The 25,189-nt window shown below is 37.8% G+C and overlaps 1 protein-coding gene across 3 annotated transcripts in view; it reads right to left on the bottom strand.

The window, feature by feature from the left end:
• LOC131151780 (protein THYLAKOID ASSEMBLY 8-like, chloroplastic) overlaps nucleotides 1–22,386 on the bottom strand; it is a 45,006-nt gene extending 22,620 nt beyond the window's left edge. For all 3 annotated transcript variants that reach the window (XR_009135764.1, XR_009135765.1, XM_058103196.1), the window contains exons 1-2: nucleotides 21,603–22,386; nucleotides 11,742–12,132 (exon numbers count right to left, since the gene is read on the bottom strand). Coding sequence is in view for 1 of the 3 variants with exons in the window: in XM_058103196.1 (XP_057959179.1) it covers nucleotides 11,743–12,132; nucleotides 21,603–21,971 (759 nt within the window). In the remaining 2 variants the exon portion in view is untranslated. The remainder of the gene's footprint in view (nucleotides 1–11,741; nucleotides 12,133–21,602) is intronic.
• Nucleotides 22,387–25,189: the final 2,803 nt, after the last annotated feature.

The raw sequence follows: 25,189 nt of genomic DNA, 5'->3' as shown, positions 1-25,189 counted from the left end.
ACGAGTGTGAAGCAAGGGAGGCAAGTAGGCTAAATATGATTACAATGACTAATGAGTTTTACATATTGATGAACACTCACCCTCCCCTAAAGAGCTTTAAATGTTAATCTAGCCCTGGCAATAGGGAACATCAAACTAAGTCATACTCACATTCTTACATTAGGACAGAAATACCCTTAAGAAATAAAACTATACTAGTATTTACATGATGGCAACCCACCCCACGCACACAAGACAAACGATCACAAGCAAGCATAATGTCCTGAACAAGCTTCGCTCATGACGCTCCCCAATGTATGCGGTCAACCTTCTCGTAGACTTTGACGCTAGGTACTCTTCAACTTTGTCCACAAACAATTGCATGTCTTCCGCAAAAATCTAGCTGATTTCTTTGTCTCCGAGGCCCTTTTACTTCACTAAGAACTTGTGTCGCTTCTTCCATAATGATTTGAACTCTCTATTTGCAAGGATGACTTTAACTTCTTTTCTATTAGGTTGCATTGTCTTCACTAATGCTTTGGTTGACTGACTTTTGCTTGGATATTTGGTGTCGGTGTTGAATGGCTTGAGGCAACTGACATGGAAAACAAGATGCACTTTAATCGAACTCGGAGGATTAACAACTTTGGCCAAGACGGTGACTGGTCCTTCATATTACGAAATAGTGTCCTATCTTGACATCATAGTGACCTAATCTTGTTTAGGATTGAGCTTAGCAAGCACCAAATCATCCACACTAAAGTGCAATAGTCTTCTCCCCTAATTAGCCCACGTCTTCATCCACTTTGAAGCTTTCTCCAAGTAGGCTCGGGCATTCTCTACATTCTATCTCCATTCTTTGGTGAAGACATATGCGCAGGGACTCGTTCCTCTGCACAATTAGTCCATTATGTGAGGTAAGAGTGGTTGCTAGCCTGTAACAAGCTCAAAAGGGCTCTTGTTGATTGTTGAGCTCTTTTGGGCATTAAAACGGAATTAAGCCACATTAAGTAGTTGCACCCAATTCTTCTAGTTGGTGTTGACGAAATGGTGCAAGTACTCTTCTAATAGCCCATTGAATCTCTCCATATGCCTGTTTGTCAATGGATGGCAACTCGCAGAGATATCAAGCTGTGAACAGAGAATTCTGAAAAGTTTTGTCCAAAAGTTGTCAATGAATCTTGAGTCTCAATCATTGATGATGTCTTGGGGAACACCCCAATATTTCACAATATGTTTAAAAAAACAATTGTGTCGTCTCCTCTTCCAAACAGTACTTTGGTGTGAGAATAAAGGTATCATACTTCAAAAACCTGTCGATGGCCACAAATATAAACTTTGCATCTCTCACTCTAGGCAGGTTGGTGATGAAATCTAGTAAGACACTCTCCCACAATCTAGTTGGTACTAGTAGGGGCTTTAGCAGCCTTGCAAACTTCTTCAACTCCACCTTGTCTTGTTGGCAAGTGAGACAATTTCAAGTATAATCAACCACAACATCACACATGTGCAACCAATAATACATCTGCTTCAACAATGCCAAAGCACGCTGCCACCCTAGATGTCCAACCCACATGGTATCATGACACTCTCTTAGCAGTGTCTTCCTCAAGTCTCCAGCTCCTGGCACAAAGAGCTTGTTAAAACTTGATATACATTGTTGGCCAACAACCTAACAACTTAAGCTTTTAGGTAAAGTGGTAATTCAACATGGTATCAGAGCTGGTTACCAGGAGGTCATGGGTTCTAGTCTTGTTGCCCGCATGTATTGTGTGGTATTTAAAAAATTATTGTATTCCTTATAATGGCTGATATTATTGTGTCTTTATCTCTCCACGTGCTGTCAGACTGCACGTGCAAGGGAGTATCAAAGCTTGATATACATTGTTGGCCCACAACCTAACAGCTTAAGCTTTTAGGTAATGTGGTAATTCAACAGAGTTGGCTACCATGGGTCTTTAGCAATCTGTCTTCTATCCAGAACTGGTGTGCTTTGCCTTCGTCCGTCAAATTTATGAGGTTTTGGGCTACTAGATCTTTGGCAAGGTGCTCCTTGAAGCACTCCTGCATCATCGTGGTAACCATACTCAACGTCAAGTGAGTTATCATCTATAAGGCCGCCACCATAACCTTCCTGCTCTGTGCATCTGCAACTTGATTCATCCGCCCCACCATATGCTCAAATGAGAAAGCAAACTCAAAATAAAAATTCTTGCCATCAACCCTGCTTGGGTGATAACTTCAATTTTGTAAAGAAGTGGCTAACAATTGAGTTACATATTTTCACCACAAACTTTGACCTAAGTAGGTAATGTTGCCACGCACGGAGACAATGAATCACCACTAGCATCTCCTTCTCTTGAGCTATGTACCTCCGTTCAGCTTCACTAAGCTTACGGCTCTCATACGCAACAAGATGTCCCTCCTGCAGCAACACTCCTCCAAGGGCGTAGTCTGATGCATCAGTCTGTACCTCAAAGGGTTTCATGATGTCCAAAAAAGCAAGTATTGGATCTCTCAGCATAGCATCCTTCAAGTTTTCAAAGGCTCCCTAGCACTTCCCTATCCAATTCCACCCCTGACCCTTCTTTAGAAATTCAATTAAACGAGCAGTCCTCCCCGAATACCCCTATACAAACTTTCTGTAGTAATTGGCAATACTAAGAAAGAAAGGCAGCTCCTTCACGGTCGTTAGGATCTTCCAATCTTGAATGGATATTACTTTCTCCATATTCATTCTTATATGACCTTGTTCGATCACATTATAAGGAATTCTATGCTCCAGTGAGCAAAAGAACACTTCTCTTTCTTCACATAGAGATTGCTCTCCTTCGACTTGTTTAAAACCTTCCATAGATGCTCTTTATGTTCCTCCAGAGTGGAACTGTAAACAACTATGTCATCTAGGTATACGACAACAAACTTGTCGAGGTACTCATGAAATACTTGGTGCATTAAACTACAGAATGTCGCAGGCGCATCCATCAACCAGAATAGCATCATCAATAATTCATATGCCCCATACCTTGTCACACAAGTCGTCTTCAGTATATCCCCATCTACTATCCTCACCTGATAATAACTTGACCTCAAGTCAAATTTGGTGAAGAACTTTGCATAACTCAATTGATCAAACAAATTGACAATCATTGCAATAGGGCACTTGTTGTGCACTATCACCTTGTTGAGCGCATGGTAATCCACACACATCCGCATGCTCCCATCGTGTTTCCACTGAAATAGCATCGGTGCTCCGAATGGTGCTTTGGAAGAACGTATATATCTCGCTTTCAACAATTCATCAAGTTGTTTTCTTTACTCTGCTAGATCTAGAGGCGCCATCCAATATGGCCCCTTAGCAGGAAACTTCACTCCCAAGAACAACTTGATCTCATGTTCCAAACCCATTCATGGAGGCAAGTTGTGAGGTATCCGGCATCACAACTTCATACTCATCCAACACAGCTTGAATGGTTGTAGGCACCTACTCTCAACCTACTTCTTCATCTACCACCAGCATGGCTAGATATGTTTTATCACCCCTCTTCCATCCCTTTTTTGAGTTGCATGGTCGAAAGAAACTTCTTGTCATCACCTTTCCTTGTAAAAACTTGCACCACGCAAGGCTAGTCACCCATTAGACAAAGGGAACTAGCAAACAGCATCGACACTGCCTGGGTCTCTCTCAAGAATTCCATTCCCATAATGACTTAGAAGTACCCAAAGGCATAACTGTGAAATTCGCATTTCCTATCCACCACCCAAGATTCACAGTGACTTACTTGGCTACTCCCAGAGTAGGCTAAGCTATGGAGTTAACCACTTTCATGCGTCATGAATCCTTCTTGAAGGATAAGTTGAGTCTTTTTTCTTTTGCTTGTCAAACAAAGTTAAAGGTAGCCTCAATATCAACCATAGCAGGGTGCTTTTCCCATTGATCCTCGAGTCAACAAACATCAACCCTTTTGCCTATGTAACTTTCAGTTCTTTCTTTTGCCTCCCTAACGTGTTCACTAACCGCATTGCACCCATCCTCAACACAAGAAGCAGGTCATCTTACCTATACCATTAGATGTGTCGAATGATTGAGATGACGAAGCTTCTTTCGAAGTTGACGCCTTACTATTGACCCCCTCCCTTTCGATATGCCCTTCTTAAAATACTTTCTACCATTTCACTTACGCCACTCTCTTTGGACATTGCGAAATTCTCTCCAACATAGTTAGTCAAGTGTTCTACGGCAGCTTGTCCAGTAGACAAGTCTTGAACTCTTTGTTTATGAAGTCCTACCCATGCCCATAGCTTTAATCCCTCTAGAAAATAGAACAACTTGTCTTTCTCTATTGGATATTTTAGAAACCAAAGACTAAGGATGAGAGAAGCTAATTTAGAGACTGCAGAAGGCTAATTTTTATTGAGCAACAAACTATCTATTTATACAACATATTGACAACTGAATTGCACAAAAATCTGCTAAAACTGAATAGCAAAAAAATCTGCCACATGTTGAGCATAACAGCTAAGAGCCTAAAAATCAGCATGAAGAAATGGTTATAATTCTAAAGAATAGTAACAAATAAAACTTATTCAGCTCCTAAAGAATAGCAACAAATAAAACTGATTCAGCTCCTGAAGAATAGCAACAAATAAAACTGATTCAGCTCCTAAAGAATAGCAACAAATAAAATTGATTCAGCTTCATGAGTCACACCAGTCAACACTCCACCTTGACTCTGGAGCTGCATACACCAAGCTTCTGCCTCAAGAATTGATATCTAAGCTTCGGAAGTGCCTTTGTTAGGATGTCAGCACTTTGATTTTCTATTTTGCAGTAGATCAGCTGCACTTCTCCTTCCCTTTGTACCTCTTTTAGAAGATAAAATTTCATTTTGAAGTGTTTCGTTTTGCCATGGAACACTGGATTATTAGCAATTGAAATTGCAGCTTGGTTATCCACAAATAATTGTGTGCCTTCTTGTTGCTCCATATGCAAATCTGTCATAAGTTTCCTGATCCAAAGGGCTTGATTCACAACAACAGTAGCAGCTACATATTCTACTTCGGCTGTTGATTGAACTATGACTTCTTGCTTCTTAGAACACCATGAAAAAATTCCAAAACCAAAGCTAAAACAGTAACCTGAGGTGCTTCTCATATCATCATCACATCCAGCCCAATCACTATCAGAATAACCATGGAGACTGAAGTTTTTAACTTGACTGAATCTTGTTCCATAATCAATTGTGCCCTTAATACATCTAAGAATTCTTTTTGCTGCTTGAAAATGAATTTCACTAGCACAGTGCATATACCTTTATAGCAAACTTACTGCATGCATGATATCTAGCCTAATTGCAGTTAAATACATTAGGCAGCCTATTAGGCTCCTGCACAGCCTTTCATCCACCTTTTCAGCTCCATCTTCTTTGCAAAACTTCTCCTTTTGATTCATTGGAGTTGCAGTTGGTTTGCACTCTTCCATGTTGAATTTCTTAAGGCCTTCCTTTGCATATTTATGCTAGCATAGAAATATTTCATTTTGCTTTTGACGTACCTGCATACCAAGGAAGAATGTCATCCTCCCAAGGTCTATCATTTCAAAGACTTCTTTCATTTCTTCTTTAAACTTGTCAATCAGCTCCTTGCTACTTCCTGTAACAAGTAGATCATCAACATAAAGAGATACCACCAGTATTTCATTATCAGTCTTCTTGATATATAAAGAAGATTCACTCAAGACTTTTTTCAAAGCCTAAGTTCACTAAGTATGCATCAATTCTACTATACCTAAACCTTGGCGCCTGTTTTAAACCATATAGGGCTTTTTTCAATCAATATACCTTCTCCTCATGTCCTTGAAAAACAAACCCTTCAAGTTGCTCCACAAAGATTTCTTCCTCCAAGTATCCATTCAAAAAGGCTGACTTAACATCCATTTGATGTATAACCCAGCCTTTTTGTGCAGCAAAAGCCAGCAACATCCTTATGGTATCCAACCTAGCAACTAGGGCAAAAGTCTCGCCTTGTACTTGTTTACAAAACCATCAGGATTGAGCTTGGTCCTGTAAACCCACTTGACTCCTATAGCTTTCTTGTGTTTAGGTATGTCTACCAACTCCCATTTCTGGTTCTTTTCAATCATATTTAGCTCCTCCTTCAGTGCAGCTATCCACTTATGATTAGTTGTAGCTTCTTCATACCTTGCAGGCTCCATTACAACAACATTACACCTATGATAAATGTCAAAGAGTGATCTGGTTCCTCTAACAGGTTCATCATCCATATCATCATTCTCCTCCTAAACCTCAAGCTTCTTGTCATTCTCCTAACTCCAGTTATCTAACTCAAGGAATTGAACATCCCTGCTGACAATTACTTTGTTGCTTTGTAGTATGTAGATCCTGTAGGCCTTTGAAATTGAGCTATAGCCTACAAAAATCCCAGATTCTGCTTTTTTGTCCAATTTGTCTCTCTTAACTTAAGGGATGTAAGAGAAACATAGGCAACCAAATGTCTTCAGATTAAGCAACTTTGGTTTATAGCCATACCATGCTTCAAATGGAGTCTTTTTCAGCAAAGCTTTTGTTGGCAATCTATTTAGCTAAAAAACTGTTGTATTTATAGCCTCAGCCCAAAATTTCTTTGGCAGCCCTTTGTCATGAAGCAAGCACCTTGTCATATCCATAATTATCCGGTTTTTCCTCTCCACAACACCATTCTGTTGAGGAGTGTAAAGTGCTGTCAGCTAATGTTCGATGCCTACATCTTCACAAAACTTGTTAAATTTTTCAGCAGTATATTCAGTTCCATTATCAGACCTGATCACCTACATTTTGCATCCGCTTTGAGTTTCAACGCAAGCTTTAAACTTTCCGAAGATGTCAGCAACCTCAGATTAAGCTTCATAAAATAAATCCAGCACATTCTAGAGCAATCATCAATGAAAGCAAAATAATACTTACTGCCATTCAATGATGGTGTTTTCATTGGTCCTCCCACATCTGTGTGTATTAACTGCAGCCTCTGTGTAGCCCTCCAAGCCTTGTTTTGTTGAAAAGGAAGTCTGGTTTGCTTCCCATATTGACACGCAGCACACTTAGGAGGCTCCTCCTCTAATTCAGGCAAGTCTTTCACCAAATTGTTCTTCTTCATGAAAAGTAGAGCAGCATGATGAAAATGCCCCAATCTCTTGTGTCAAAGCACTGTATTGCTATCTTCTTTGTGTGCAGCAGTCTGCTCCTCTTTGATCAAATCCAAGGCAAAGCTTTTACCTTTCATTTGAACTTTGAACACCTCTATGCCTTTTGTATCTTTAATCACACAGTTTTTGTCTTCAAACAGCACCTTATAGCCTTTCTCCAACAACTGAGTAACACACAAAAGATTTCGATTAATTTCAAGAACATATAAAACATCAGAAATTAATTTCAGACCTGTGTGGTCTTCAATTGCTACTGTTCCTTTGCCTTTTACTGCAATGTGTGCTCCATTTCCAATTCTGTCAAAATAGCAATCTTGTCAAGCTCTCTGAAGAGCTCTCGATCATACGTTATGTGGTTTGTACAACCACTATCTATAAGTCAGCTTTTTGTAGAGCTGTTGGTAGCAAATCATGATACCACAAACAACTACTCCTCTTGAGGTTGATCCTCAGCAGCCTTGGCTTCTCCTTGTCAAGCTCTCTGAAGAGCTCTCGATCATAAGTCATGTGGTTTGTACAACCACTATCTATAAGTCAACTTTCTATGGAGCTGTTGGTGGCAAAGCATGATACCACAAACAACTGCTCCTCTTGAGGTTGAGGATTCTTGAGGTTGATCCTCAACAACCTTGGCTTCTCCTTGTTGCTGTTGAGCCTTGCATATCCTTTCCATGTGCCCTAACTGACCACACTTGTAACATCTTGCATCTGGCCTCCACCAACACTTATTCTGTGGATGATTGGTTTTTTTGTAGTAGGAGCAAGGTGGAAAGACTTGAGTGTTGCTGCTTTGGCTATTTTTGTTGTTGCTTGCATAACCTCCAGGCTTGTTGTTTTTGTCATGTTTGTTTTTTTGTTTTTGCCACCATTGTTGTTCTTTCAACCATTGTTGTTCTATGATTTGGCTTGAAAAGCACCCTCCACAGATCCTTCTTGCCTCATAAGCCTCCTTTGTTCTTGTGCCTGCAGTGCATTCAACAATTTTACCAAGGTAATGCTTGACAAATCTTTTGAATTTTCCAAAGATGAAATTGTAGCCTCAAACTTTTCAGGAATTGTGACTAGGACTTTTTGAACAATTCTAGAATCAGAAAAATAGTACCAAGGAGTCTTACCTTGTTGACAATGCCAAGAAGTCTGTCAAAATATTCCTTGATTGTTTCTGATTCTTTCATCTTTTGCATCTCAAATTCCCGGATCAAATTCAGCACTTGCATCCCTTTGACCCTTTCATTTCCTTCGTATTCTTGCTTCAAAAAATCCCAAATTTCCTTGGCTGTTTTCAGTGTCATTATTCTGGTAAAAATGGTGGATAAAACTGCTGCAAACAAGGTTGCTCTTGCTTTCGATTTTCTTTGCTTCATCTCCTTTTGATTTTTGATTTGTGCAAGAGTTGGATTGTTTGGCAGGGCTGGAACTTCATATACTTGTTCAGCAACTTCCCATAGATCATTAACATCAAGATAGGCTTCCATTCTAACAACCCACATCTATTAATTTGTTCCATCAAACACTGGAGGTGCAATTGCAGTGAATGAATTTTCTGAATTCATTCTGAATAGGTTGTGTTTAAGCTCTCTCAATCTCACATCCCTCAAGACTATGGCTCTGATACCAATTTGTTGGATATTTTAGAAACCAAAGACTAAGGATGAGAGAAGCTAATTTAGAGACTACATAAGGCTAATTTTTATTGAGCAACAAACTATCTATTTATACAGCATATTGACAACTGAATTGCAGAAAAATCTGCTAAAACTGAATTGTAGAAAAATCTGCTACATGTTGAGCATAACAGCTAAGAGCCTAAAAATCAGCATGAAGAAATGGTTATAATCCTAAAAAATAGCAACAAATAAAACTGATTCAGCTCCTAAAGAATAGCAACAAATAAAACTGATTCAGCTTCATGAGTCACACCAGTCAACATTCTCCAACATGTCCAGAATATCCAACATCAAAGCAAAAGACTATTTCACATAACCCTGATTGACCCATTGTTCTTGAGGTCTTTCAGATTTCGTCTAGCATTATACTCAACAGTTTCAAAAAAGAATTGGGCCTTAAGCTCTTTCTTCAAGTCTGCCCAACAATTAATAACACAGTGTCCATTCTCAATCTCATCGTACTTGGTACGCCACCACAGTTTAGCGTCACCAACCAGGCACATGATTGCAATATCCCAACGTTCTAGGTGTTGGCACCTTGGTTCTACTAAACTCCGAAGCGTGAGAGTTTCCCATAGCAAGAATCATCAAGTTCACCTTTGGAGTCAAATCAGTCATCTGAGCCTGCAAGGTCTCTACTGTGTAGTGAGGTCCTATTAAATTTCCACAATGGAACTCTATTGATGCTTTTGAGATCCCTCCAATTCATCAACACGTTGAACAAGTCGAACCATCTCTATGGCCACATTGTTGGTTTTCTCAACCTATGTGTCTAGCACTTCAATTCTTTAGGTATTGGTTAGCATGGTCTCTTACCATAGCTTAACACAATCCCACAATGAAGGCAACTAAATTCACTTAGTAATTAACCGAGTTCTGACACTAACTATCATGAGCGGAGTATTTCACACCTTTGTAAAGATTCGTGCAACACTAACTAAAGCACTCTTGTTTCACTAGTTAGCCAAAAGTTCACCACGATTTACCAACTAAACACATTCATAGTAATTGAATGAAATGTGAGTGGAACAAATACGCAATTCATGAAAGTAATGGCAAGCAAGCGGTAAACATCGAAGCAACGAAATTCATTAAGGCAACACCTTGTTAACAACATATCTCTAGTGAGGGAGGCAAGGAAGCTAAACACGATTACAATGACTAGTCAATTTTACAAATTGATGAACTCTCACCCTCCCCTAAAAAGCATTCTACGCTAATCTAGATCTAGCACTAGAAAACACCAAATTGTCCAAGGAGTCATACACCCATTTTTTACACTAGGACAAAAATACCCTTAAGAAATAAGCGTATACTAGTATTTACATGATGATAACCCATCTCATGCATACAAGACAAGCAATCAAAGGCAAGCATAATGCCCTGAACAAGCTTCGCTGAAACATGCTTGAAATTGGCTTTCCAAGCCAACGCGTGGGGTCGGCCCTAGGAACCTTCGACCACTGCATGAGAGCGCATGGGGGATAGTCTAGAGATGAGATTTCAGTGGGGAGCATATCAGCAGTGTCTATGGGTGACTATGGTGTTGCTTTTGCAAAATCTATAGTGGATTTTGTGTTCCTGAACTAGCAGTGTCGCCTAGGAAATGTCCAGTTGACTGCTCTAGCTTCCAACAGGTACTGGCTGTTTTTCAGGGCTATGTTGTTGCTGGAAATTCTTCTATGATGGTAGACATGCAGCAGATTTAGGGTTTTAGACTTTGGTTTTGATGGTATCTGCGACAATTAGGGTTTAGGTCTCAAAATCATGCTTTGGTACCATGTTGAATAATGGATAAAATGGAAGACCAAATCAAAATGATAAGTCTCTCCCTCTATTTATAATATATGTCAAAGCACATGCCAATGACCATAATATCCTTGCTAACTCTCACTTACTAACATAACACTAACACACTAACAAGGCTAAATGACTAAGATAACCATCAATAGGAAAGAATAACATAAACTTTGCAAGTTTGCATGAATTTTTTTTGAATTATTGTATTCCTATACAACTTTCATTATATTTTTATTGTGTTCCATCCTATTCCTAGGAATTCCGTGAACCAAACATAAGGTTTCTCCACACAGGATGGACAAGCAAAGTAATTCTAATGGGATAAATGAAAATTTTAAGAAGAAATTGTGAAGGAAATCTGTGCATTGGCGAATCTCTGAGTATTCATAAGGGTGATATAGATGAGAGGATTAGTAAGGGTAAATATAAGCAAAAATGGGGTGACTTGTCAGATAATGACAGGGATTATGTTAGTTTGCATTTTGCGGTGATTTGCTTGAAGATGAGATTTGGGAACAATCAACAATGTGGCTACGCAACTGAATCATCTGATTTACTTGGGGATTTACCATTAGTGCCAACATCTTCAATGGAAAGTTTAGTAGGTATTTCTATATTTGAGTAGGATGGAATGGGTAAAGAGCAACAGTTTGCATGGATTGGATATTGCCCACTCCTGTAGATGAGGTCAACGGGAAAGATTTAGAAGCTCAATAATTGATGAATAACATGGCTTGTAGCTATCTGCTCCTAAAGGTAACAAATTTCGTTTGGATGGAAGTAAAAGAAAGTCAAAGAAGGGTCAGCGCGAATTAGCACATTTGATGTACTTTGTGAATTATGATGGAAAGGGTTTAAAGAGGGGTTTTCTTCTTTAATTTCTTAGGCTTTTTCCTTGTTTTTATTTTCTAGTTTTTATTTCATGAGAATTGCTTGACCTCTCCTAGTTTGTAATCTCTATTTCCTCTCTTAATGTATCTTCTTTTATTATCCAAAAATATGTTCATAAGAATCTCTGCCTGAATCAAGAACTATTGCAAGTAGTAAAGAAATCAATTGGGAAAAGAATAAAAGAAACAATACAAAAGGCAAACCTCAGCGTAAGCCAAATATCTCTTCCGGAGGATCATAAACATGCCCATCAGGAAAGAGCTCCTCAAAATCTTGCTTCACTCTATTTCTCAAAAGAGGATGTGGCAGTAGTCCTTTTAACAGAATCCTGAATGGTAACTGCTCTGGTGGGTCCGGAGAGTTCTTCATGTCCTCATAAATATTCATAGCATCAGCAGGAGACCCATCCCTCAAGAAGCCTCGAATAACTTCAGTATAAGTTTGAGAGTCAGGAAAGAGTTCCTCATTTCTCATACTTTCCCACAACTGCATTACGTCATCCATCCTTTTACATTTGGCTAGTGCAATAATTAGGTCCTTGTACAAATAAACATCAGGCTGGTACCAGTCCTGCTTTCGAAGCACCCTAAAAATCTGCAAATTCAATTTTCAAGTACCAAGCAAAAAAAGGAAAAAAAAAAAAGGTTTAAATCAAGTTAAACAGAATTCAACAACTACTTAAGAATAAATGCAATAATCAAGCTAAATAACCAAGCAAAACACTAGGCAATTTGGCCCCAAAAAAAAAAATGTTTAAGGGATCTTTTGGTAAAATTAAGTGATTCATGTTCTTAATTAGTGACCAGATTCAAAGAAAATTTAAACCACTGAACACTGATCAATTTATGTTGTTTGACAATTGGTCTTCTCAAACGTCTGAATAACCAAATTTTTACCATTTTAACCCTTTCAATATTGTGAATTTTTTTCTTTTTTGAAGACCCAAAAGATACAGAGAAATCCAAGAAAATGTGAAAATTATCCAAATTCATAGGTAATAGTAGAAATTTTTTGCATTACAAAAGCCCATTCTTCTATCACAAATAGTAGTCATAGAAAAAAAATATACAGGAAAGATATATGCATCACAGGGAAAAAAATGTTGTAGCATGAGCGCCAGCAACCAGAGTCTTTTGTGCCCTTAAACCTCCTACTCCTAATCACCTATAAAGGAAACTCAATTGGAGAAGCAACCACAATTTACAGAAAATATTCCAGATCACAATACAAAACATCCAATTTTACATCAAAATTTGTAAACTGTAATGGAAAAATTACGAAAAAATTGCAGATCAAAATCACAATCAGAACTTGCAGGGAAAAAAATTACAGACCCAATTGCCAGTGATCAACTCAGCCATTCAGGCATGCTCAATGATACAGTCCAAACTATCAAGGGCAGCACATAATCACAAGATGAGGCCCTTGTCCACAAATCTACGAACTTGCCCCTTCAATCCTTGGAGCATGTACAAGAAAGGAGGGATAGGGACAAGAGGCATGTCTAGATGAGGGGATGTTCCCATCAGATGACTCTTAATGAGAGCCTCTGACCGGATAAGTAATAGAAGCATGTTATTAGGTCAGTGAAAGAAAAGAACCATTAAAAGGCTCCACCAAATTCACTGATTCTCAAACCAACAAAGCACAGCCTCTATTTAGAAGTTATTCAGATCAAACAAAAGGCCCCTAAAATTCAATGGTTAAAAAACTAAGGCCTAAGCCCATGTCTTTTCTTCTTCATGGTATTTTGCAATGAATTAAATTGAATATTGTGGTTTCATAAGCTGGCCAAACAAATGTGTGTCCCTTAAGCATTTGACATAAGGCTGGCATTCCTCCAGCATTCGCATAAAGGTAGGAAGAAGAATGTACCAGGGGGTAACATGATGCTTGAATGGAAATAACAATAAACATAATCTGAAAGGTCGTATTAAAACCCAAGACACATTGACGAAGCATTACCATCTTCCCCATGCAATAACACTTCAAAAGGTTAAAAGGGGTGCATTTAATTCCAATCTAAACCACTTACACATTCTAGAATTTTTTTAAAAATGACAGGGAGAACAAGTTTATATATGCATTTTTTAAACAATTAAAAAATATTTCTATGAAAATGGCTGAAATTTTAAACAGACAGAATTTTTCCATATTTTCATTGTCAAAGGCTATCAGAGGTGTATGAATGAGTGAACCAGAAGATGCCTGTAAGGGAACCAGCAACACAGAACAAAGGGGAAAACACGTTACCGCCAAGTAGGTTTGAAAAGCTATCTACCAGCCTTGAAGATGAGGAGGATGATTCACTCCTCTTATGACCTTGAGAGGATGATTTATTGCTACAACAGTTCCAGAGGTCAGGAGGAGCAGCAAATAACACAGACAAGGCACAATTGGATGTTGGGAATTCTGACATCTGAGAGGCAGTCAGGACAGGTGAGGACAATGGAGAGTTGAATCTAAGAGGCTCCAATATCTAGCAAATGTTGCATTAATCATGCACAGAGAGGTAAGGCTACAAGTGAAGTGTGGATCCTAGGACTTCGCTAAAATCATTTGGGGTCCAATTGCAGCCTTCCAAATTCTATGGATCATTCTACTGTTCCTGAATCCCCTCAAAGTTCTTTGAACAGGAACCTTGGAAATATCAGCTAGGGGCTCAACAGAAAAATACTGCAACTTCAGCAGGCATACTTCCTCTCCCAATGCTATGACCCCATGCAAGTTTCGAGTGACAGGTGTGCTACTGGGGTCTGTTGCCAAGGGGTACTTCCAAACTGTTGATCTTCTAGGGGAAGAGAGGGATAACCAGGCCGCTTAAAACCTTCTATATGATTTAGGTCTTAGTCTGGCGAATCATAGTGGGTAAGCAGTTCAGCTTAGAAAAGAAGGTCTTGGGGAAGAAAAATTGAGCAAGAAGTTGGTTAGGCTTGCTTCTTCCATTAACTACAACAAAAGAGGAAGGAGTTTGGGTGCCATTAGTGGGGTTAAAGCAGGCTCTTTCTTGGAACATGCAGGGGTTAGGTGGTGGTAACAAACGGAGATTGATTAAAGTAGTTGTCAATAGGTTAGTCCTGTTATTCCATTTTTGCAAGAATCTAATTTAGAAGTAGTGTTTTTTTACTTAGGAGCATATGGAATTCTAGGATTAAAGATTGGGGGTCTCTCCCTTCTATAGCAGCATCTGGAGGCCAAGTCGTTGTGCGGGGATACACAGCAGCTTCACTTAGAGATTGTCTTGTTAGTATTTTTCTCTGTCGGTGTTGTTAGAGGTGAGAATTTTTGGGGAGTGGCGGCTCACGTCAGTCCACAGGCCCACTTAGTCTTATTAGGGACTTCAATGCTATTCAGAATTCTAAATAGTAAATATAGGTTGGGAAGGACTACGATGACGAGTAGTATGAGCAAGTTTGATTTCTTCATTCATGATTGTGGGCTTAGGGATGCTCCCTTGACCAATGGTCATTTCACTTGACACAAGTTCTCATAATGATAATTTTTTGTTTAACAATGCCTGGGAAGATGTTTTTTTTTATGTCGTTCAGTAGGTTTTAGTAAGGCCTATTTCTCACCCTTGCCTGGAAATTTATATTCCAATCTTGTTCAATCGGGTCCCTACCCATTTAGATTAGGGAATATATAGTTACCGCACCAATTTGAGAGTCTTAAGGTTTGGTGGAGAGAAGGTCAATTTCAAGGGTAAAGGGTTTCAAGTCAGGGAAAAAGTGAAGTTTAAATTGTGGAAGAAGAGGTTTTTGGTAAGATAAAAGAGCAAAAAAGTGAATTCTTCTTAGCGGCAAGTTATTGGATGAAAAGGATAAGAGCAAGAAGAGTTCATCTTAGTAATGATTTGGAGGTAATTCTTTTGTGAGAGCATATTAGTTTACAACAAAGTCAAGGATAAAATGGGTGAGGGAGGAGGATTATAACTCTAGACTGTTCATAAGGTGGCCAATAGGAGTGGAGGAGAAGAAGTATTAAAGAGTTGGAGCCAGATTCAGGTTGTTTTGTCAGAGATCACAAGCTGAAGAGGTGATTGCTGATTACACACTTTATAGACACACACACACAGGACTGTGAGCAAAGATTGATGAAAGAGGGACTTAATTGGAGTCTCCCTGGGGGGACAAAGCTCTTTGGTCACAAAGGCCTTTCGATGTTATAGAAGTTAATGGGGTGGTGCTTGAGATGGATAGGGATAAAGCTCTAGCCTCTAGAACCTGATGGATTTATGATTCCTTTTTTCCAGGATATTTGGGAGGTCATTCGAGAGAAATATTATGATTTTTTTTTATGAATTTCATTGTAATAGGATGGTGGAAAATAGTGTGGATTCTTCCTTTATAGTCCTCATTCCCAAGGAGAGACTCTAGGTCTATCAACCTACTAATCTTTACAAGATTTTAACAAAAAAAATTTAGAAGATTTTGGAATTGAAGATCAACATGTCCAAGAGTGGAGTGGGAGGTACAAACATGAATTATGGTGACTTAGAAAGGTTCATGGCTTTAGCTGGTTGTATTTCTTTGGCTTGGCCTATATCTCCTAGTTTTTCCTTTAGGGGATGACCCTACTTCCATTGCTTGTTGGGATCCAGTGGTTAAGAGAGTTGAGTGGAAGATTGAGGGGTGAAAGAGGGCATACTTTTCTTTTTAGACATAAAAACTTTAACTCTTGATGAGGGATCAAAGCAAGAAAACACATGAAAAAACTATGGATACTGCACACAATGAAAGGATGGGATTAAACCTTCAATCTTAGACTCTATAAAGTAGGCAAGGGTGATTTTTTGTTTGTTCTCAAATGTAATCCAAAATGCAACGGGTGGATTAGACTTTCTTTGATGACAGCAAAGCGGTTTTCAGAGGGATTGGTGTCAGGTTTGGCAAGTCGGGCAAGAGTTTTTGAAGTGTCAAGAGTCAATAGTGTGAGATATTGGTGGGTGACTTGACCAACAACACTTGGGAAATTCTTGAAGCTATGGTTGGGATGCAAAGGACAAAGAATTTCATCGTTCATTCCTAGTGAATCAAAAGGGAATGTCTCACAAGAGTTTGAAATGGAATTATGTGCATTGGCTAGGGTTTTTAATAATGGTAGTAAAGAAACCAGAAAAGGTTTACAGCAAGGCATCTATTCATGGAGCCAGGTATTGACTATGGAGAAGAATGAGATTTGCAAAAAATGTGGTTGTACGTTGCAGACAAAGCAGCAGACGCAGCAGCAACAGTCACAGGAACAACCTTGACCACTGTCAGCAGCAATGATGCCAGAGGAGGCTAGAGTTTCATTGGGAGATGGAAGTGCATTGAAGATGGGGTGGACTGGTCCAGGATGTTTGATGATTGTTAAAGCTTGATATACATTGTTGGCCCATAACCTAATAGCTTAAGCTTTTAGATAAAGTGGTATTTTAACATGGTACAAGAGCTTCTTACCAAGAGGTACTGGGTTCTAGTCTTCTTGCCTGCATTTATTGTGTGGTGTTCAAAAAATAATTGTATTCCCTGTAATGGGCATTTATCGTTTGTTCATCTCTCCATGTGCTGTAGGGCTGCACGTGGGGAGAAGTGTTAAAGCTTGATATACATTGTTGGCCTACAACCTAACAGCTTAAGCTTTTAGGCAACGTGGTATTCTAACAATGATTATGTTGGACTTGGGCCAAATATTAGACAGTAAAGGTATTGGGTGGGCCGGCTGAGTGAACAGGACCAAACTCCAAATGCCTTAAGTTGTGGCAGGCTAATTTCTAAATGCCTCAAATTTTTTATTCAGATAATAAAACAAGTCTATTAAAAAGAAACATAATTACAATGAAATGAGGATAAGAAATCCCCCAATAAAAAGTGCAAAAGAAAATATATATATATATATATAAAACAAATTGCATCATAGCTGTCTTTCAATCCCTTTGAAGATCAGACAGCAAAGACCCCCAAAAATCCCTAAAAGAATGAGCCCAAACAGATGCAACATGCAAGAAAAATAACTTTCTCCCAAAGCAATCTTGGAGAAGTCTTCCGATTTTTAAAAACTACAGCATTCCTTTCCAGCCAAAGCAACCACAAGATTGCAAAAAGAGTGCAGTACAAATTATCCTTTCTCTCTCCTCCTTCCTGAAACCCTAAAACTTCACCTTCAAAAAATCCTGAATTGTAGCTGGAGCCACCCAAACCTCACCAGACTATGAAAACAAATTGTTCCACATGCATCTTGCTACCTTATAATGAATGAGCAAATGATTAATAGTCTCATTAGACTCATTGCACAGCATTCAACTATCTAGAATAAGGGCTTTTTGATGCTTCCTTATTTGTAGCACATCATCTGTGTTGATCTTGTTAAGAATTAAGGTCCAAATGAAGGCCTGGGTTTAAAAAGGAATCTTTGCTTTCCAAACAGCTTAATGTAAGAGGAAAGCGCTAGGATTTGTGGATATGAGATTGGGAAAGTAAAATTTGAAGAGAAATACCCTGAAGCGTCCCCATCCAAAGCCTTGTACGCTCCCCACCCCACCGCCTCCCACGAATTTGGCAAGAAAGAATCCACCACACCTAGCAAAAAGTTAACCCACCAACCTCTCTTTCGATGAGACTTCTAAAGAAATGAAAATCCCAAGAAAGAAAGACCCCCTCAGAATAAAAAGCTGAAATTGGTGCATTGGGAACAATGGAAAGCCTAAACAAACACGGCACCAACAACTCCAACGAAGACTCACCAACCCAAATGTCCTCTAGGACTAGCAACCTGGAAACATACTTCCAAGGACTCACATGAGTAGAATTACCACTTCATTTCCCATCTAGTCTTATGTATTCTGTATTTACTCTTTATTACCTTACGCCATAGCGCATTAGATTCTAAGGGAAACTTCCATAACCATTTCCCTATTAAGGGTTACCCCCAAAAGGAAGACCAATATGAGACAAAGGCCAAGCCAAAAACTCACTAACTGCTAAGATCTAAAAATATCAAGCTCCCTGCGGACCCTACTACTCAAATTAACACCAACTATACCACTCTTACATAGATTTATCTTCAGTCCTGAGATTTTCTCAAAGATTCTAAGAAAAGTTAGAACCTTCTGAAATTTCACACCATTATTCTCAAGGAACAATATCGTACTATCAGCAAACTGATAATGAGACACCTCCACTCCAACCCTCCTGTAAACTAAGACAAACCACTTATAACCCCCAGGTCCTGGGCATGAGAAATCATCCTACTAAGAACATCTACAACCAGAGTCAACAAGAAAGGGGATAAAGGATCTCCTTGCCTTAACCTTCTTGAAACACCAAACCAATCCCTAGTGCCCATTAACAATCCCTGCATAGGATGTTTGTTGATGTTTCTCATGAACATCCGCTTTAGTACCACCACGTTGAACATGTTTTGGTTCTTCTACGAAAAACTGGTACAGCCTGACAAGGAGCATGAAGGAGATTCATTTGATCTAGGAGCGGTTAGCTTGGTCCATTTGCAGAAGCTCAAGTTAAAAGCGAACCTCTTACCACTTTCCAGCCACTGGAAGAGGGTGTACTTGTCCTTAGGGGTTTGTGTTATACTACTCTCATTAGTGCTTTTCTTTCCAATTTCACCATTTATTTATATCTCTTTTTAGATTTTCTTGAGTGTTGCAGAGATTTTTGAGAGGCTTATGAGAGATTTCTTATGGTATAGTACATGGGATGATAAAAGGGAACATCTTGTTGGCTGGGATGTGGTTAGGAGACCTAATTCAAAGGGTGTTTAGGGCGCTTGGTAATTTGGTATCCAAGAATTCTCTCTAGTTGGGAAACGGTTATGGAGGTTCCCATTTGAGCCTAATTCCGCACAATGTTATAAGAAGTATGGAGTTCATTGAAATGAGTAGGAGGTTAGGAGACCTAAGTCAAAGGGTGTTTAGGGCTTGGTAATTTGGTATCCAAGAACATGTCGTTAGTCAGGAAACGGTTATGGAGGTTCCCCTTAGAGGCTAATTCCCTATGGCACAATGTTATAAAAAGTATGGAGTTCATTGAAATGGTTAGGATACTAAAGAGAGTGGCAGAATGCTAGTGAGAGTGGCAATCTTTTCACATGTGAGCTTCAAGAAGTTTGTTTTTCACACGTGGTTCATTTGTTCTTTTCTCTTACATAGTTCAAGGTGGATATTGTAAAACAATTTTGGTTTTGGGAGGATCTTTGGGTGAGAGAGTTTTCATTAGAGGTTTTGGAGCCTTGCCTTTTTAGATTATCATCTATTCCCACTGCCTCCAGTCAATACTTCTATTCTTCAAAAGGAGTCGCCCTTTCCAAGTATTTTCACTTCTTTAGGAGTCTTAATGAAAGAGACGTCTATGAGCCTACCACTTTGCTGGGCATTTTTGGATTCTTTTGTTCCCCAAATGAGGAGTGATTCAAGGATTTTGTTAGAGAATTCATCAAGTTTTTTTCTTCAGTCTTTCTTCCTTTACTTATTGAGAAATTCAACATGTTGTCCTTTTCCTTAAGAGATCAAGGCATGCATCTGGATTTTGACTCTTAACAGGATTACTACAAATGAGTCATTTTAAGGAGACTAGATATTTGCACGACGTGTCTCCAGAGTCTAATAAACTAACGCACATCTCTTTCTACATTGTTGGATGGCAAGCCAACTTTGGATCATTTCACCATTTTTTTATTTTTAAATTTTTTTTTTTTGAAACGTGGATAGTATCACAAAATGTGGACCACATCTTATTCATGAGGCCTAGGTGTTTTGGGAAACGTTAAAAGTTAAAAAATAAAAAAAATAAAAATAAAAAAAAGAATGGTCTTATGCACTTGTGCACTGCATGCTATTCTTTGAACTTTTTTCGCTCAAGACAAATGCAAGGATTTTCAATGTCAAAACAACATCTTTCCACTTGTTATGGGATAGAATTGTCATCCTCACTTCTTTCTGGGCACACTCTTTGTGGATTTTGTGGGGGATTTCAATTTTTTTTATCTCCAATGGGATTTGAGACCACCACTTTTACAATCGTTTCTAGTGGACCCCTGAAGGATGTTTTGTTCCCACAAATTTTATTTTTGTCATTTATATTTGATGAAAATTTTTAAAAGGGGCAATCCACTGCACAAAACTCCTGCATATGCAAGGTCTGGGGAAAGGGAGGACCACAATGGATCTATATTTATGCAGTCTTACCTTACATTTTTGCAAGAGGCTATTCTACATCTCAAATTCGTGACCTCCAAGTCACATAGTGACAACTCTCTCATTGCGTCAAGGCTCCCCTTCTAATTTTTCTGATCTTAAAAATATATATATACATACATACATACATACATAGATATATATATATATATATATATATATCATTTTGTGTTCCAAAAGAACATAAACAACCAATTCTCCACATTTCTTCCATCTCCATTTCTTGATTTTTTGGGGATTTCATGTATGTGCTTTTGAAACATGACACTAAACACTCCTTATCAATTTAGAACTCCATCTAAAAAAACTTGCTCTACGAATTTCATCCTAACAAAATTGTCAGTTTGGAAGAACAAGAAAATGAAGAGTAATCAAACTAATCTATTTGTTAAGCATCAGCACTTCTGCAGTTTACAAATTATTTTCTAAAACTGATACGCAACACTAAGGCTTATTTATTGTGATGTGAAGTTAACGCTATTGACAGTGCAGTGCATTATTGTTGGTGGGAATGCATGATACTGGTAAGCGATTTCCCTCACGTAATTTGCATACCATAAGCCCTGTCCAACTTATTTCTCATAGTCCAAAAAAGAATTAAAATGGGGGGCGTGTTTAAATTAAAAGAATGGACAAAGATCCATCATTTCGACGTGCAGAATAGCCAACACTAACACAAGTATATTGTTATGCAGCAATGCAGCTTCTCACACCATTTCAAGGACTCACCTTGCTCAAAAACTCATAACCAGATTTACAGTTCAAATAACGAGAGAGAGAGAGAGAGAGAGAGAGAGAGAGAGAGAGAGAGAGAGAGAGAGAGAGAATAATCAACAAAACAGAAGATTGAGGTATGAAATGGCAAAAAAACCTTGACAGCCAAAGCGACCTCCTGCTGGCGCTCTAGCTCGAGGACAACAGCAACCAGATCCATCTTCAAAAGCCTCAACACATGAGTCTTGATGAACTTGTTGAGCCTCTCTTCATCATCCTTAAATCTCTTCAATCCCAAAATCACAAAAAGAGCTTCTTTGCCTATCAGCTTCTTCCCTCTCCAAAGGGATCCTCTCGGCCTTCCGTCATGGTAATCCCTAAACCCATTGAAGGGTTTATGTGAGTCGAAGTCCAGAGCAGGAACTTTGGATATTACATTCGCTGAAGGCCCTTTAGTGGGTACTCTAATCAGGAGTGTTGAAGTGAAAATAGGGATTTTCAGTTTCGAAAAGACTCTTGCTGCCATTAGACATCAACTTGACATCAACTTGGATGCAGGCGGCCGTTGGGCTCCCCTAAACTAAGACAGTTAATCCGAGAGAGAGGAGGCGATTACAGAATTCGCGCACTAACTTTCAGATTTGCTGTTTCCTAGAATTTTTTTTTTTTCCCTGTGGCAGACACAGTGACCCACAATCAAGTTCAATCTTTGTTCTTAATTTCTCCCCATTGATTCGAGATTAAAAGAAGCTAGCAAGCAAGCAAGCGAGGAGGAGGACTGGAGGAGGAAGGAAGAGGCAGAGATAGAAGAACAGGACCAGCAGCTGAAAAAGGATTCATGAGGATCCCTCCTTTGGAAAGACGAATACCAGCGGAAGAATTATAGAAGAAAGAAAGAGAAAATTGTGAGTAGACAGCACGCCAGCTCTAGGACTGTAAGTGACTCGTAAACATTGGGCTCACATATATTAGTTGATTTTTTCTTTTTCGTTTTTACAGTTGGTCAAAAAATATGGAACTGAAAATACACTTGTTAGTATTTGAGCAAAATAAAATAACCACATATTTGCTGAATTAATAGTCCTAACAAATTTTTCAAAGAACAAAATGTTATCAGCAGGTTATTTGTACAAGCGCAGAAGTCTATCTTGATCGTACATACTTTTAAAATGACCCAAATTCTTAAAATGTTTTTAGTAAAAATACATGTATATCCCTAAACTACTATAAACGGTTAGATATTATAAAATTTTTATGACATATATTAGTTCATATAAATTGATGATGAATGGATGTTAAAATGAAATAGTGATTTCATTATCAATTTCTTTACGCTATTTGATTACATAATATAATATTGAAGGAACACTTATTCCCCATTAATCAAAGGAATGGACGTTCCACGTTACTAAATGTTTGGTACATAAAAATGAAATGGATTCGAGGGAAATAGAATAAAATTTGTTGATTTCATTATGTTTCAATTCAAATTTTTGTTTCACTCCTTCTCTTCTTTTTTCAAAAAAAAAAATTCTTTTATAAATTACCTTATTATAGTCCTATATATGGAACAGCCCAATAGATGACAAGTTTGGCCTATGCCCATTTTCCCTCCTTCTCTCTTAATAGCTCCCTTCTCTCCCAAACTCCAGTCATGCTTCTCTACAAGCGCTCAAGAGCTCATTTTAGGTTTATAACTCATCTCCACTTCTATTCTCTTTGTCAAGCAGATCCTCTTTCTAGGTCTACTCATATCTGCTCTCATTCTCCTCTCCTAATAAATAGATACTATCAACACTAACTCAAAAGTTGGATTTCCTCTCTCAACTAAAATCACTAGTCAATTGTTTGCGAGAAAAATAGGTCGAACCAAACAATAGCAAGGAACCCTAATTATGTTTCACAAAATGAAACCCAAAATGTGCTTTCTATTATCAAGTTGTTTTGCATTATATTAGCTTTATCTTTAGAATACAAATTCTCTCTAATTATGTTTGGTTGATTAGAGACTAGAAGATAAGAAAAGAAAGTAGGATCTTTTGAATTTTATTAGGTTGAGTTTAATGAAGCCTTCTTTATTTATTTATTTGTTTATTTATTTTTATTTTGCCATCTCAACTATTAAAAAAAAAAAAATTTGGAGGTTTCAACATTTTTAAGAGGGTAGGATCATTTTCTTTTCATTTTCTCACAAAGCAATGCCTAAAAATTCTTGGCAAATTCAATTTGTCTAAAATTAAAGATTTAATTTAAGGCAATGTAATAGTTCTTTGAAAGTATAGATGATATTTGACACTAAATTTCTTTTCTTTAACAAAAAAAAAAAAAAAGCCTCAAAATCTCCAAGCTCCTAGGAGCCTCAATTAACCTAGAAAGCTAAGGTTTGCAAAGATTTTCTTATGTTTGCTTTGTTTTGTAAATCATATATTTCTAATTAGATACCATAGGCTTTGAAATAGACAAATAAGATATTTAAAAATATTGTATACTTTTTCTTTTATTGTCATAATATTTGCTCTTTGATTCCACTCGAACCTATGCATTTGTCTCTCATTAGTCATATAACACGGGCCTCCCCCCATGAATCTTAATACGGTGTTTGTGTGTGGCCATCTAGGTTATGTTGACAAATATTGCAATGTTAGTATTGCCTATAATAGGTAGGATTACTTTTAATTGACCCACAATATTAGCATTGGAAGTTTTCATGCAAGCTTGAAATACATAATTAAGCATCAATTTGACTCAAAAGATTAAGTTATTAGGTCTTGAATCCATCTATGAATATAAGTCGCACATCTTCCACTTAATTTTTCAATGTGGAACAACTTTCACAAGTTCAATTTTTCAACAATTGCTCAATTAGGCTTTACCACTGCTTCTTACATTCCTTAGATACATTGTAATACCTCAACGCCGAAGGGTCTGGGATATTTACTTTTTACCATTGATTTACAGTAGAAGTAAATAAACTCAATTATTATTAAACCAGAACGCTAATTATTCATATTCCAATCATTTATTTCAAAAGAAGAAAAATTACATAAGTATAAATATCTAACACCATACTAATATTTATAATCAAACTTTATTTTTCTATTTTATTCCCACCCGCATGCTTGCTATGTCTGATTTCCAATATATCCTTCAGAGTTATCTGAAATATAAAAATATGATTGAGATGAGACGACACTCAATAAGTAAATAAGATTATTATTAGAGTGTAGCCAAAATGAGCTTTTAAAATTTCGCAAAATAATATTTAATACTACAACTTCAAAACTGCTCCAAAAATAAATGTAAATTTAAAAATTTCTGTATAAAACTTTTATCATCAACTATAACAGTAAAATTTTATAATCATATATAATAACTGTTAAATTAAACTTTTAACTTTAAAACTGTAAAAATATTTAATTATTTACATATATATACTTTTCCTTATACGTTTCCTTTAGATCGTCATTTAGGCACAAGAATGTCTATTTTTACATAAACATATATTTTTCTTTCAAATCCAATAACTCTATACACGTAATTAAATATATATAAACATATATTGTAAAAACCACCATTAGGTCTGTTTGCCGTAAGTTATGTTTACCCCCATGACTGGGTTGTGCGGTCCGAAGGCTGGACTTAGCTTGTTTGCCGACCAAACTAAATCAACGTACGTAAACATTAAGTAAGATTTTCCTTATTAAGTTCTGGTCCGGAACCAGGTGTACACTCAGGAAAAATCCA

This window comes from Malania oleifera, chromosome 3 (genome assembly GCF_029873635.1).
Source record: "Malania oleifera isolate guangnan ecotype guangnan chromosome 3, ASM2987363v1, whole genome shotgun sequence".
NCBI classification, from domain to species: domain Eukaryota; kingdom Viridiplantae; phylum Streptophyta; class Magnoliopsida; order Santalales; family Ximeniaceae; genus Malania; species Malania oleifera.
Note: the sequence above shows the minus strand (reverse complement) of the source record. Positions and strands in the feature narration are given on the sequence as shown.